Source organism: Trematomus bernacchii, unplaced genomic scaffold, assembly GCF_902827165.1.
Source record: "Trematomus bernacchii unplaced genomic scaffold, fTreBer1.1, whole genome shotgun sequence".
Lineage (NCBI taxonomy): Eukaryota > Metazoa > Chordata > Actinopteri > Perciformes > Nototheniidae > Trematomus > Trematomus bernacchii.
The window spans coordinates 2,472,204-2,487,846 of record NW_022987654.1 but is presented as its reverse complement, the minus strand read 5'-3'; the positions used below and the strand labels follow the sequence as shown (position 1 = coordinate 2,487,846).

Below are 15,643 nucleotides of genomic sequence, written 5' to 3'. Positions count from 1 at the left end.
TTTAAGTCAACTGGGCCCAGTAATTGTCGAGGACTGGAAATCGATAGTGGCGCATTGTGAGGCGAGAGCAGCCATCTTCTCACCTCGCACCATGAAGCTGTCTCCCCCAATCAAAGCCAGACCGGTTACCAAGGCAACCTCAATCCTCAATCTTTCACAGTAATAAGGCGGGAAAAAGAAATGCTTGGCACTGAAGGTGCAGGGTTGATAATATAAAGAGAATATGTGAAAAGAAATCCAGTTTTTGAGAAATGAAATTACAGGCGCTGAGATTTTCTGCTGCAGCGCACATTCAGTGATGGGACTCGTTCAGATCCAACAAACCTCGGCTTCCTCAAAAAACAAACATAACCCCGCCATCAAGATTGTGTTTATCTCATTTCAGCACCAAAACCCATTCAAAACATCTCATAAAGCCCAGTCGTCCCTTTTTTTCACCCATTGTGCTCTCTTATCCCATATATTGGTGAAATATCCCTGATATTTCTGTAATTTAGCCAATTTAATTAAAAGGGGTGGGTTTCTAATAAAAGCCAAATGGCAGATAGCGGTGCCGGGGCTTTTCAGGAGCTTGTTTAATCAGAGAATTGCTGAATGGGAAAAGGCAATAACAGAGTGAATAGATGCTGGTATTTGTAAAGAAATGTCAGGGAGAGCGCAGCGATATGAGAGTCGCCGGCTGAAACCTCTAATATGCTGCTGCTTTTAATATAGGTGATATGTGCATCATGTCTGCTGGGTTAGAGCTGCCTAATCCCTGGAGAGGAAGTGGAGTTTGTGCTTGGAGCTGTTCTCTAGCTCACACACAGACACACACTCCAGTCCATTTCATTGGTCTCAGTATTTCACTTTACCAGTTTTGTGTAATAGAGCACTATATTTTATGGATTTGTCTTTGGCGCTATGAATGCTATGTGGGGATCGATGCCGTGGTGGCAAGTGAGAGTCAAACTGTGATCAATAGATCTCTTCTAACAGCCATCATTAACACTCTGCTACTTTCACATTGGCTAACACTTCTGTGAACATGTATTTAGACCCAGGAACAACTAGTAGGGGCATATTATAAGTCTGTTCATATTATTTGTATCTGCTGTGTGTCTGTGTTTATGTGTGCAATATGTTTGTGTGTGTGTCCAATCACAAACCTCTATCACTCCGAGGGTGGGTGGGTGGCCAACCATGTCCATATATAAGTGAAAATGCATCTTAACTGAGTCTCACACACACACACACACACACACACACACACACACACACACACACACACACACACACACACACACACACACACACACACACACACACACACACACACACACACACACACACACACACACACACACACACACACACAGGTTAAGTGTGTGAGTACAGAGTAGAGCTGACCTTCAGGGTTATCTAGAAGGTTCCTCCACACCTTGCTGCTAGCTCCAACCCTTGCTTGTCACCATGGAAACACAGCTAGCAGGGACAATATGTGGCCTGTCCAGTGGGTTGCTCATGTGCATGCATTCAGGCAAGCACTTTTATGTGACGACGCGTACATTCCGGGGTTCACTGCGGTGAAAATAACACAGCACACACACATATATATATAGAACATACACACTTCACTGTTCATCCGTCCTCCACTTAATTTATCCCTAATTCCCTTCACTCTCCTTTCCCTTCTCTCACTTAATGAAAACCATGAGCACGGCACACAATCAAGCCCCTGGGCCTGCACAGCGCTGTCAGAAGGGTGCACACGACCCCATTTTCAGTGGTGGAAGCATTATTAGCATGCCGTGACAAGAGACAGCCATCCGCACCACACGCGCACACACACATGAAAGGAAGACACACATTGTGCAGTCTCATCACCACCGGATCACTTGGATTTATTTCAGCGACAGCAGGCACGTGCCGGTGCAACATGACAATAAATCAGCACATCATACACTCTGGAGTGACATGTCAAGATAATACACTCAAAAACCAAGAAGGACAGTGAGTGGGAAAGAGGCGGAGGTTATTCAATGATGGTGGATAAATAAATGGATGGCTGGACAGAGGAAGGAGAGAAATGGACAGACTTGATATGCTCTCTCCTTCTTCTTCTACTTCTTCATCTCCTGCTTTCTTTGGGTTTCTCAGCCGTGATTGGTCAGTGAGCTCTGAAATAAGGAGGGAGGTAGGCAGGGGTGGAGGGAAGAAAAGAGAAACAATTACATTAAAAATGTACCCAGGAGGAAAACCCACAAAAAGTCAGGATGCATCATGGGAAATCAAATGATTCACACAAAAACAAGGCTTTCAAAGAGCACATATCCAAAAATGACAGGAAACCATTAAATATCTAAATATTACAAGGGGAAGCTGAGCGGTTTTTTCATATTCTTCTGAAACCTAACTTTTTGCCTAAAGAGAATTTCCTTTCACTTTTAGAACATGTCTTATATTGTCAGTAGAGATATACTGTATGCATATCGAATTATTTATCTAGCTAAATCCTCTTCGTTGTAAAGTTAGAGGTTACACTTTCAATGCAGTCTCTCCTATCTGCATTATTAGTTATCTGTTTGATATTACTGACTATTCAATTATAATTATGTAACTGACATGCCAAGTTTTAAACAAGAGAAAAAAAGGGAAAGAGGGAGAAACAACTGCTTAATTTCTAAGAAAAGTATAAAATAACCTGAAGCCATTAGTTCAGACTTAGGGCTCTTTTTCTGATTGTGAGAGATGATCCTTTGAGACATGGCTTACTTTTGTTGGCTTTATTTTGATGTAGACGAGCAAAACTCAACATCCTTGAGTGTAAGACATGGAAAAATACATACTGTATGCCTACTGATGCACACAGAGCCTTATCGCTGCACTACCATGGCAGTGGTCGGTGCGTAGCTAATAAAACTGGTGTTTGACTGCAGGTGACAACACAGGACACACACACACACACACACACACACACACACACACACACACACACACACACACACACACACACACACACACACACACACACACACACAGTGAATCACAGAAGCTGCTGGGGAGGTGTGAAGTGGTTTATTAGCACAGTAAGCCACAGAAATTGCCTAGCATACAACACCCAAACCTTTAGAAAGGCACTTCGGCACTTCCTCTGTGGAAGCTGCAGTGCGTCTAAAAGTCATTTCAGTTCATTTATATAACTGCTTTTGATGTATTTTTCTATTCCATCTTAAATTCCAAGAGCATATTACTGCTCTTTGCTTGCTTATTGGTACTCTGTACTGTTGTCATAGCACCCATGCTTAGCACTGGTTCTAATGTTTGTTTGGGATGTTACTGAGATTTCAATCTAGCCTCAAGTATTTCTACCACCAGCCCTAAATCAATACAATTGGTAACATCAATAATAATCCATCAACTCCTTATCCCTCTAGCCCTTAAATGAATGTATTCATTGTTACTGAAGGTTGTTTGCAAGTTACATGGTAGAAATCTTTATGAAACAATGTAAAATGACAAATTGATTGTCTCTGCAACAAATGAATAATAACCTCAAACTGAGGTAAGTATTTCCAAAGGGCCAAACATTGTACAACACAGTGATTGGAAGTGATGTTGGATGTTGTGTATTCATTTAGAAGCGTCTGTGTGTTGATGTAGTATTAAAAACACCGATAGCTGTTTTACAAAGCCAGTCTACTAGGGTACGACTCAACACGTCTTCCATGAAAACAAATACAAACACACAGTCATAGAGAGATACACAGAGTGACCCAGGGGTAGTGGAGCATTAGCTTGTGGCTGCAGGGTGGGCTAGTTGGCATGCTAACTACCTCGGTGCTCGGCTGGCAGGCTGATACGCTGGCGGGCAGGTTAGCCCTTCACTTGCCAAGTGCATCCGAGGGCATCGCAGCCTGTGCCATTGAATTGGAGATGAGCGGCAAATGTGACAAGGGGATTTAGCTTTACTGTTCCACTCACGTCCCGAGATATAAAGGGGGACAGTGTGTGTCTGCATATGTGCATGAAAAGATGTGAAAGTGGCTCTGTGTGTGTGTGCAGTGAGTTTATACTCGCATTTACATGTGTGCAGATGCATTCACTTGTGAGTGTGTGTGGCGGCGGTGTGTGTAAGTATTGCCGTACTCATATACAGCAGTGTGATGGGGCATTACGCCTCATGCATAGTGTATGAAGTAGTTCTTGAATTTGAAAACTGACCCCCGGCACCTCCCACAGAACACGCAGTTCAATTTGGTTGCCCTAGGTCCAAGTTTGGACTGCTGCCATCCACACTTGGATAATTTAAAGACAGGAAAAGCTTTTTATGCATGACACCTTGGGCAGAGAGGGCAGCCACATATTCAAGCTCAAGGTCTGCAGTGAATTGAAGACGTACACTCAGTTCCCTGTTTATTAGGTACACCAAGCTACAGCTAATGCAGTCTTATCTAACAGACAATAAATCCTTCCTTCGTGAAGGTTATGTTCGCTTTTGTTGAAACTGCTTTTAAGGAGGTGCTGATTCGACTTTATGGTCATTCTGGGGATGCTGTTTGTGGTGCTGTTTAATTGTATTGCGTTACACTAAGAGCTTCTGTGTACTTCTAATATCAGGTACACCCCATTTGCAGTAAATCAAATGGATGCTAGTGTGGACAGACCCTCCAATAATACTTCTTGTTTAGAAGTTTATCAAATCAAATCAAATCAAATCAAGTTTTATTTATATAGCACATTTATAAACGATTTTTGGTCGAGCCAAAGTGCTGTACAATTAATAAAAATACCCTACAGTAAAGACATTTTACAGCTAATACAACAGCACAGTTTGTTCAGAATATCAGTATGAGAAAAAACGACACCCTCTGTCCTTAGACAGCTGTTTAATCAGCTGCTTGACCTGTACTACCATTAATAAGAAGCATCTTGCATTCAGTTTCTGTCTTAAGTGAACAAGTGAGTGAACCGGGCATGACTCGCTGATGATGAGAGAAGGTGGTTCTGCTCAAACTGCAGAGATAGGATATGACACATAGATCATTTGTATTACTTCATAGTAGAGATACATGGAAACTATGGTGTGTCTTTTTCACTAAGCTAAGACTAGAACAACCCATGAAACCACGGTACAAGAAGACACTGACACCTGAAGCCTCTTAACGCTAAAGGACATGCAACAATCAAAAACTGCACCACAAAAGATAGATACAAACTTGATTAAAAAAATATTTGAAATACATTTAAAACAATTATGTATACATCTAGTCCAAAATCCTTAAAACAAAATCAAACATCAGGTGCTAAAAAATGAACCCTAGAACATTGCTTGCATTGTTGTGTTAATCTTAGAGTTTATAGCACCACACTATAACACCTAGACATGATATGGCAGCATTGTTATGGTAAAGTCCAAAATAACCACAATGTGATTTGTAGTTTCTACATCTGATGCTTTCTAAACTTCTTCACTTGATGGAACCAACTCTTACACTCTATTTCACTTCATTATTTCTCACTGACCCTTGCTGAGATGGAGAAGTGTCTGCTGAGGTTAGATTCAACACACAGAGAAAACAGTGAAACAGCATATAGACACACCAACACATGTTCTGGTCCACCTGCCAGTTTCCATCCAATTAGTGAGCAGTGTGAGGAGTAGCGAAGAAGCAACAGTCTTCACACATGCTCGATATGTTCGCACTCCCCCAGTCATAAGGAAATGCACGAGATACAGACAGCAAACCCGAATGTAAACACATATGCATCAAATGTAAGAAGACACTCACTCGCATACACACACAAACACACTCGCTTCGCTCACTTGCATTTTCTCTGCGAAAAACAAAAATAATAGACAAGTAGAAAATCAATAAGTGTCTCCTCCGCTCAGTGCTAACAGCGCTGAGTTCTCTGCCTCTCTCTGGAGGAACGGAGACAGTTGCCAGGCAGGGATGTCAATCAGCAACTCAAAGAGTGGCCGGGGCTATGTCTGCTTTATAAACACACATTCACTGATTACACGGTCAGTAGGACAGACAAACAGTCAATCAGTGGAGGACGCCATTTAATCAGTAAGTCGGCTAGTTGGTTCACTAAAGATTTACTCAGTCTGTATGTTGCTCAGCTGGTCATTCTTACTACTCAATTATTCGGTCAGATAAAGGTTCAGTGCGTCAGTTATTTGCTGTATAGAAGCATTTAGGTGCTTGTTGGGAAAATACTCAATGTACTCTTCCAATATCAGAGTAGCACATGATAACAAAGGCCCAACTGTAACTGCGTACATGACGATCGATGTATGATTATCTGGAAGAGCATCAGGACTGTTTTAGGCATATGATAGCTATGTGACAACGAGTAACATGATGATTCAGTCTCTATGGAGATAGGCATATGACAAGCATGATCATTTCTGACGTGGGCCTCGGCTTATCATTGTATACGGCTTTGAACCGGTATTCATGCATCTTGTGACTGCGTAACACCCTCTCTTGTATAGAAGTATCTGAAGGACACTGTTCAGGAACTAGTTGTACCAAATGCTCTGTTTGTGATGACTACCTCCATTATTGCAAGGATAATAAATACATGTATCCTGATATTGAAGCTCAAGCCGGTGGCGAGAGATATTTTTCTAACAGTGCTTAGTCCGTCCGTGGATCATCAGCCATCAAACCACTGAAGATACAGGCATTGCTTTAATGCATAAGGTAAAGTCATTCATTTCATTTAAAAATAATCTGATAGCTAAAATGGACATAAGGAGGTTTTAAATGGTGAGCAGAGTTTAAGCAAGTGTAAGAAAATGTATTTGACTGTACAGTGCACTATTTGTCAACCACATTTTAGCAAAATCTATAATCTATTAGGCCTCGGTGATGGTCCGTCAGTCCACTACTTTGCACCAGACTGAAAAATCTTTACTACTTCAACAACTATTGGATTGATTGCCATGAAATTGTGATCTTCACGGTGACAAAGGCAATGAATCCTGATGACTTTGGTGATCAACCAGTGTGACCAGCTGGCCAATGTTGTCACTTATGCAGTAACGTATCTGAAAATCTTTAAGATGGATGGACGCCACTTTTTGTATGTACTGTATGATGGATGACAAGTTATGCATTTCCTTAGCAATCTATTTTATTATTTCCTGTTCTGATTGATCTTTAAAAGATTGAGATTTTGTTTCCAGTCATCTCTTCCATCAACGTAATGTCATTGCCATGGTTATAGTGCTTGTCGATTTCATTCATCTTATTTCATTGATTATTATTTTGCACTACTGCACACAGACATTAGATTATCTCCCTCTGGGAGAGCAATATTATTCTTCTAAACAATATGGTTCTCTTCACATACCTTCACACATAACCTGACGACCAAATGAACCAGTGTCAGTGAGATTAAGCATCTAACACATCTAGCAATATAATAATGAAGATGATAATGATGAATCCATTTGCAGATTTACAACAGAGTCTTCACCTAGTGAGTCCCTTTGTCACAATTTACAAATCAATCACATGCAACAAAGATGGTGGTCAGTGGAGTGTAGCAGCATGGAAGATTTGAGAGAATGAGAGAGAGAGACAGAGAGAGAGAGAGAGAGAGAGAGAGAGAGAGAGAGAGAGAGAGAGAGAGAGAGAGAGAGAGAGAGAGAGACTGTTGGAGGATGGGGGGATGAGTGAGAGAGAACAGCTAATCTTTATGTGGCCTGTGCTTTCATGGGGTGGTCGCCTTGGAGATGATGGATGTGAAGGAGAGTTGCGATGGAAGGACGGAAAGACATGAAGAGACAGAAAAGTGTGATGTGTGAGTGTGTGTGAAAGCAACATGTGTGGATATATAATATATAATACTCGCATACAGTATGAAATGTGGCAAGTCATCTAAATAATAATAGTCATGTATAGATTAAAAACAGCAAAGAAAAAAGATATGCATGTGTGTGTGTGTGTGTGTGTGTGTGTGTGTGTGTGTGTGTGTGTGTGTGTGTGTGTGTGTGTGTGGGGGTGTGTGTGTGGGTGTGTGTGTGTGTGCTGTGGTTGCTGTGGCTGCATGTGTGTGTTGCTGAACAGACAGGCTGTTATCAGACTAGTGTTCGCAGACAGGTCAAGTCTCACACTTGGGTTCACCGCCTGCAACTCATAGCCATACAAGTTTATATATATATATATATATATATATATATATATATAGTCTCTTTATTCTCTTCCACATAAGTGAGTGACAGATCGTCCTCTCCGCCTTCTTCTTCCTACCATACTTTCACCTCAAACCTCCCGCTGAGAAACCCTCTCCTGTACTCAGCGTACATCCTCTCTACACTGCTTCCATCATCCACTCACTCCTACTGTATCTCTCTCTTACAGTTTTTCTATTAACCCTTCTTCACTGACAGGCCCTCTTAAGACTCTATCTCCCCCTACTCTTCCTCTCTTTCATCAGTCTCCATCCATTCCCCCGGTTGACAGGCCTCTTCTATTGCTCTTTCATCCCTGCTGCAAAATCTCATCCCTCTTTTTGTCTCCCCTCTTTGAGGTAGGAATAGCAGAATTCCACTTCCTATCAATCAATGTCTTCAGCTGGACACAAACTGAACAGGTCAGAATGAATACTTGGAGTCTTGATATTGTGTTGCTAGTGTTCGTGTGGCAGGCAGATGGGGAAATAGCAAAGTGAAAGAGTTTACTTTTAAAAAGGCTCTATTTTTCATGGGGAATAGACGTCTAAACATTACATTTAGAAAAGAACATCTCCCTGCAAAATAGTTGGTGAATTAGTGTGTGGTTGAAGATGGCAGGTGGGAAAATGTCAACTGAAATGTTTTTGAAGAAGGGGGAATAGCTCTTCAGAGATACGGAAGATGCACAGATCCTGACACACATACATAGAAATGCAACACACGAACGCACACACATTACACAACTGATGGAGGTGACATTAAGAGAAGAGCACTTAAACGCGGAAGGATCCATCTGTCAACCCACACACTCCAAACCTGGCTATTTTTAACACACACACACAAATATCGATGTACAACTTATATAAAAAAAAATGTAAGTCTTTTGTTTGTCCTCAAGGTAAGAAGATGTGACCATATACACACTCTGGACAATGTTCAAAGAGAGGACCACCACTGATGCATAATGCAATCTCTGTCTCAAATGCATTAATGTTCACCATCATAACTGCATACGTAACCAAAACCTTTATTGAAACATATTTTTACAATTGATGAATTAAGCCCCTTATTACTTTTTTGTATTAATCCTTTTGTGGTGGAAATATAAGAGGAAAATGCTAAGTTCCCAGAGCCCGAAGTGAGCCTGTAAAAGTCATTTTTTCAGTTGTTTAATCTACTTAATTATATAAGGAGAATAGTAAAACAAAGTTGACAGTGGACAAAATCCCCCCTCAATCCGCACCAAGAGGATTTTATCTGTTGTTGACACTTGAACAAGGGTCTGTTAAAAATAAAAGCATCCGTATACGTTTTTTATTTCCTCTTGCTGTACAAAACTCCTTAACCGGGCACTGAACTAAGCTGTAACGGTTATGTACCGTTACAGCCCTAATGCATCAGACTGCAATACATTAAATAGTGTTTCTATGTTTTACCATTCCATTTTTCATATAATCAGCCGCCCACCAGGGCCCTTAACATCCTCCAGGTATATGTTTTACAGGTCGAAACCTAGAGTCCATTTTCAAACTGTTATGCATCTATAATTGAGAACATACTGATTTCTGAATACCTTGCACCATATACCCAAGTACAGTGGAACCTGTTCAACAAACTATTTTGTTTCAACAATGCTATCGTTCTCGAAATCAACGCAGAGCTAGAGGGGCACACACTTACACATCAGGACGAATACTGCGTTCAGTAGGCCGATATGTTCAAGTGGGCTAAGTATGTGGGATATGGTGGCAAGTGTTGCAGTTGGCCCCTGCTAATGGTATTACATGGCACAGCACTACTATTCGGGAAATGGTTGGCACTAAAGCCTTGGAGTATAGTGGAGGAGGAGGGGGTGACACTTACAGTAAGTGGTGGTTTGAGAGACGTTTGTTCTTGAATGTGACTTTGAGGACGGCTTTGTTTAGTTTGGCTAAGAAAGAGGTTGATAAAAGACTAGACGGCAAGAGGTAAAGTGTGGACTGTCTCATGAGCTTACACTTAACACACACACTGAATATAAAAACGTACAATAACAATGACTATATAGTGACAAAAAATAAGATAACGTCACACCAAGAAGATACAAAACCCAAAATGCTGGAAGGTAACGCAGGGCCTTAGTGAGCTGACATTTACCCTGGAACTGACACACACACACACACACACACACACACACACACACACACACACACACACACACACACACACACACACACACACACACACACACACACACACACACACACACACACACACACACACACACACACACACACACACACACACACACACACACACACACACACACACACACACACACACACACACACACACACACACACACACACACACACGGTGACATATGCATGACAATGGACAAACCAGACAGCAGAGGGACGGGGGTAAATGCAGAGAAGAGGTGCAAGGCCATATCCTGAAGCAACTGTATTTAATGAATGGCAAAGGGCAGAATGTGGGAAAAGTGTGTGTGTGTGTGTGTGTGTGTGTGTGTGTGTGTGTGTGTGTGTGTGTGTGTGTGTGTGTGTGTGTGTGTGTGTGTGTGTGTGTGTGTGTGTGTGTGTGTGCATGCATGAATCTTAAAACATAAAATAAAAATTGAGTGACATATAAGGAAGGCTGCGCCACTGTAGATAGGGAGTTGGGTGGACTTCAAGCGGGAGACAGAAAAAGTGAGATAGATACTCTAGTGATGTTCAGATCAAGACATTGGCAGAGAAGACAGATAAGCAGGTTTCATTGGCAGATTGATTGACAAACAGACAGGCTGACAAAGACGAACAGATATATATAGTCGAGCTTATATGAATAAACTCTTGGAAAGTCATGAAAGAAAGAAGTAGCTGGGCAGAAGTGATCCTATCTAATGCTGCAGTGATTCATTTATCAAAACTCTGCTTACATGATACAAAAGTAACCAGAAGACGAGGAGGAAAATAGGCAGACAATGTGCAGCAAAAGACAAAAGGGAGAAAGATAACTCTATTCAAGAAACACCGTAAGGTATCAACTTCAGACAAAGATGAATTGCTGTGAGAAAAATACAGCATTCTCCCTTTAATCACAGGGAAGAATGCCTTCGCTTTAGAAAATTGTTAAAAGCAAATACAGATAACAAAAGAACAGAGCTTTTAAGCTGTCGGGGGTTTTCAGCGGGCTAAAGCTCTGCTGTCTATGGGCGGTCATGTTATTGGCACACAAAGCTGGAAAATGACTGCATCCAATTACACTGTATATCTTTTCTAACTCAGTCACTTTTGTCTGCCGATGAACAGTCAGGGTTTTGCTTGTTTGCTCACAAATATTGCTGGATTATTATTATTGTCCTTCAGCGCAGCAGATAAATGGTCTCTTGAAGATTACAAAATGACAAAAACCCAGTGATAACGCAATGTATTTCAGCAATCTTACATTACCTTGAGACACTTGATTGTTAAATCCTTCGTCTTCTAAATCAAACAATCAGGTTCGTTTTTGTAAAATCTCGCAATCCAACAAAACAACATTTTGCTATTGAGTTGTTCATAATGTTACATGATGTCGTGTAAATGCAATATCCTACTTTACAGAAAAAAAACATCTGTTCCACTTTTTGAAGGAAAGCACAGGAAAGGTATACATTCCATTACTAACAGTATCACCTTTAACAGTATGTTTCCTCCAAGGTCTATTGAATTTCATATTTCATACTGTAATATGATCAGGTGCGCTCTCTCATGACTTAATCTGCAGTGCACGTTGCTCCCTGTTGACCCTGAACAACCTGCAGCCATACTCAAACTTTCCCCAGTAAAACTCTTCTGTGCTATCATAGATCCATAGACAGGCAGACTGGACCGCTGCCTGTGTGTCCAGAGGGGTCTTGGGACTGCCCACTCATTTTATTTTCATTAGGTCTGACTGATAAAGAGCCTCTTGTGGAATCTTTACTCGTCTTTACTCTCTATTTGACTCATTTTCAGTTAGTTAGCTATCATTCAAAGGGGCTACTTGAGTATTCATATTTTAACCCAGGGGTCCAAGAGTTTTCAATCTGAAAACTGATGGTGTTTACATGCAATTATTCTTATAAAATAAAAGGTGGACTAAAATCAGATACAAAGATGTGTGTCCTACTTGTGTAGAAATACAATGCTGCATTTATTTGGGCCACGGAAATTTGAGTTTTCAATTAATAAAATACTACGTTTTCATAACAATATTAATATAAAATACAAAAGCACTCACATCGGTCCAATACTATATATATATATATATTTTATTAAAATGTTTCAGTTAATGATATACCAGTTATAGAAACGGTATGCTGCATAAGACACATTTATTATTACACATTTGTATTGTTTAAAGGGGACCTATCATGCAAAATGCACTTTTGTACGTCTTTTATACATGAATATGTGTCCCCGGTGTTCCAGGGAACTCACCAAGTGTCAGAAAACACAACCCTCTCTATTTTCCTCCATACCCAAATCTCTAAAAAAAAGGGGCTGCAACGGATCTGATAAAAACTGATCCAGATTTGAACACTGTCCTGACGTCAGGACAGTGGCGCTACGGCTATTGGGCCAACTCCACCAATCAGGAGGAGACAGCCACGGCCATTGCCGTTCGAAAGCGCTGGAGACGCTGTAGTACATATGCCAGGCCTGTAGATGGTGCTGTTCTCACAGAATCTGCCCTTGCAAAAACAGAGCTAAAAAATGTCAAATTGAGCAAAATGAGGCATGGCTAAAATGCATGATCTGTTTGGTATTTTGGAAGAAAAAAAAAGTATAAATATGCCTTATATAGGTATGGTCCTACACTATATTATTCAAATATAGCATGATAGGTCCACTTTAAGTTCACTATATAACTTTTTATTCACTAACCCCTCACCCCTATTCCACCTAGCTTAGCACTTTTTACTTTTGTTGTTATTTTTCTTGACTTGCTTGTAAAGTGCTTTGAGCACCAGGAAAAGCGCTATATAATAACATGAATTATTATCATTTTGATTATTATTATTATATGGACAAACTAGCACTTTGTTGCCTTTATAAATGTGTTTTACTGACTCAGCCTCCTTAAAGAGTAATTGTGATAGTAATTTTCAACAAAGACAGCAGTGGGTCTGAAAGACATAACAAAGCTCCACAGCTAGCAGCGCAGCTCAGAGCTAATGCACTAGCTAATGTGACAAAGTGTGCTGTGAAGGGCGGTAAAAGAGGCTTTTATATATAAAGAGGGACAAATGGAGGATGGGGGAGTGGCGGAGAAAAGATGGATCAACAACGACAGCTGCACCAAAGAGCCAAGGATGAGCAGATAAAACTAAAGATGGGTGGATAAAGAGAGAAATAAAACTGTAAAGGACACAAAAAAGGATGTATATAGGATGTGGACTGCTTAATCAGGCACTTAAATGGGAGGTCTTTTATACTTACATCTTAAATCTAGGAACATTTATATGCCCTTTTGAGTTTGAACCTGGGATAGAGCACTCTTTAGAAGTCTTAAAGGTCAGTCTGAAAATCCAACCATCTTCAAAAGAGTACTGCAGGAGAGCCAGATGTAATCTCTGCTAGATTATCCCAATAAAGAAAGGTTAGACAGAGAAGATGTCAGCGATAAAATGTTTGGGATCGAGATGGTACGAAAGAAGCTGTCTGGAATTTCAAAAATGTGTAAAATCTTAGTTATGTCTTTCAAGCGGACAAACTCTGGGGTTTTAAAGATGAATACACTTCGGTTCATAGTCATTTGACAGTTTGGCCTCCAATACAACACACACAGTAATGTTTGACCTCTAAACAACAGTTTGAAAAGGACTAGACCTCAATTATAAAGTCAAATCAACCTTCTTCTACAAACGTTAAGCCCACAACACTTTTACTTTTACTTGTTGAATCAGACTGAAGCATTATTATTTTTAAATGCATTTTCCCTTTCACTCGTTCTCTTTTTGTCTCTTCTGTGTTCCCCCTCTCTTTCTTTCTCATTCACACACACTCTGTCAAGGATAAGCCTGATTGAATCTGTATTCAAAAAGAGAAAAACAGCTTGCCTTTACTCTGACACTCACAATCTGAATTCATACAACACATGGTCACAAACAAAACCCACCAAACTCACATTAACACCGTTTTTTCCTCCAAAGAGCACCATCCCACTGGCAAATGGATCTTTGGAAGTAGTTTAAAAAGACTGATTGCTTTTAATTTGTGCCTTTGCTTGGCTTTTATCGACCGTTTAAACTGCCAAATTCACCAATTGTTGTGTTGTGCCTTTTATCTACTTTGGAGCCGTATCAGTGCATGTTGTCACGATAATAATGTGCAAATTGCCCCATTCATTATTGTTTTTTGATGGAGAAATTGGGTAAAATAAGCACTTTGTAGATAAGCGCAGGGTCTGCACAGTATTTGTGAAAGTATCAGCAGAAAACAGAATGCATTTCTAAGAGCTGAATGCCAAAACTGATTTTAATACACTAATAACGGTGTAATCGTCCTATCAGAAAGTTCCAAAACACAGAGCACGCCTGGCGAAATCTGCTCAATAGGCATGTCTCATGGATTTAGCTTCCTATCTGAAGTGTGGAAGTATGCAGATTACTATTCTCTGAAGTTAACTGATTCAGTGTGACGACTGAAAGGATGGTTTGTCAGCTTTTTCTTCCATCACTGTCAAGATTCTTCCAGGTCTCACAAATGAACTGCTATCCTTCTATTGTATTTAGAAAAACTGTGAGCTAATACAAAAAAAAGTGTATCTTTAAAGGAAAGTGAGCTACTCTTAGGTCGCATTCACACCTACAGTAATAGTCCGTTTTCAGGTGCGCACCAGACGACAGTTTGTTACATTGTTACATTTGTTACATGGTTTGCGTTCACACGGGCAAAACTCAAACGGACTATAAACTTTAAACACAAGTCATGTGCACGGAAATGCTGTTCAACCATTGGTCAGACATTAAGGGGGTAAAAACGCAAATCCCGACAATTTCTACCGGAGCCTCCGCCATGGAGCATCGGCACTTTCGGCAGGTTATTCTCATGCTGCTGTAGGCCCTGACACACCAGGCCGATATCGGCCGTCTTCGGTTGTCTGGCGACAACGCGTTCCTTGTCGCCCAAAGTCAATTTGGTGTGTCCCGAACCCTCGGCCGTGACACACCTTATTTGGCCTTTCACGGTCGACACCCGGCCGATTCAACATGTTGAATCGGCCATTTGTCGGACACAAGCTATCGGGCCAAGAAACCACTCTGATCAGCTGTTCAGCTAGCAAATGAGAAGCGAAACGGAAGTAAGGGACGTAAACAAACGATTTAAGGCACAGGACAGCAGCTAAACACCAGCAGGTGATACTTAAAGACATCAAACATAGCCCTTAAATGTCCTCTCTTACCTCCCACACATAGCAGGGACATGTCTGATATCGGCAGGAGCGTCCCCGGCTGTCCTC

At 40.9% G+C, this 15,643-nt stretch overlaps 1 protein-coding gene across 2 annotated transcripts in view; it reads right to left on the bottom strand.

Annotated features, from left to right (window-relative positions):
- Positions 1 to 1,852: 1,852 nt before the first annotated feature.
- The window catches only part of chchd6b (coiled-coil-helix-coiled-coil-helix domain containing 6b), a 53,770-nt gene continuing 39,979 nt past the window's right edge, over positions 1,853 to 15,643 (bottom strand). For both annotated transcript variants that reach the window (XM_034134876.1, XM_034134877.1), the window contains one exon: positions 1,853 to 2,159. In XM_034134876.1, the coding sequence (XP_033990767.1) occupies positions 2,136 to 2,159 (24 nt within the window). In that variant the 3' untranslated portion in view covers positions 1,853 to 2,135. The remainder of the gene's footprint in view (positions 2,160 to 15,643) is intronic.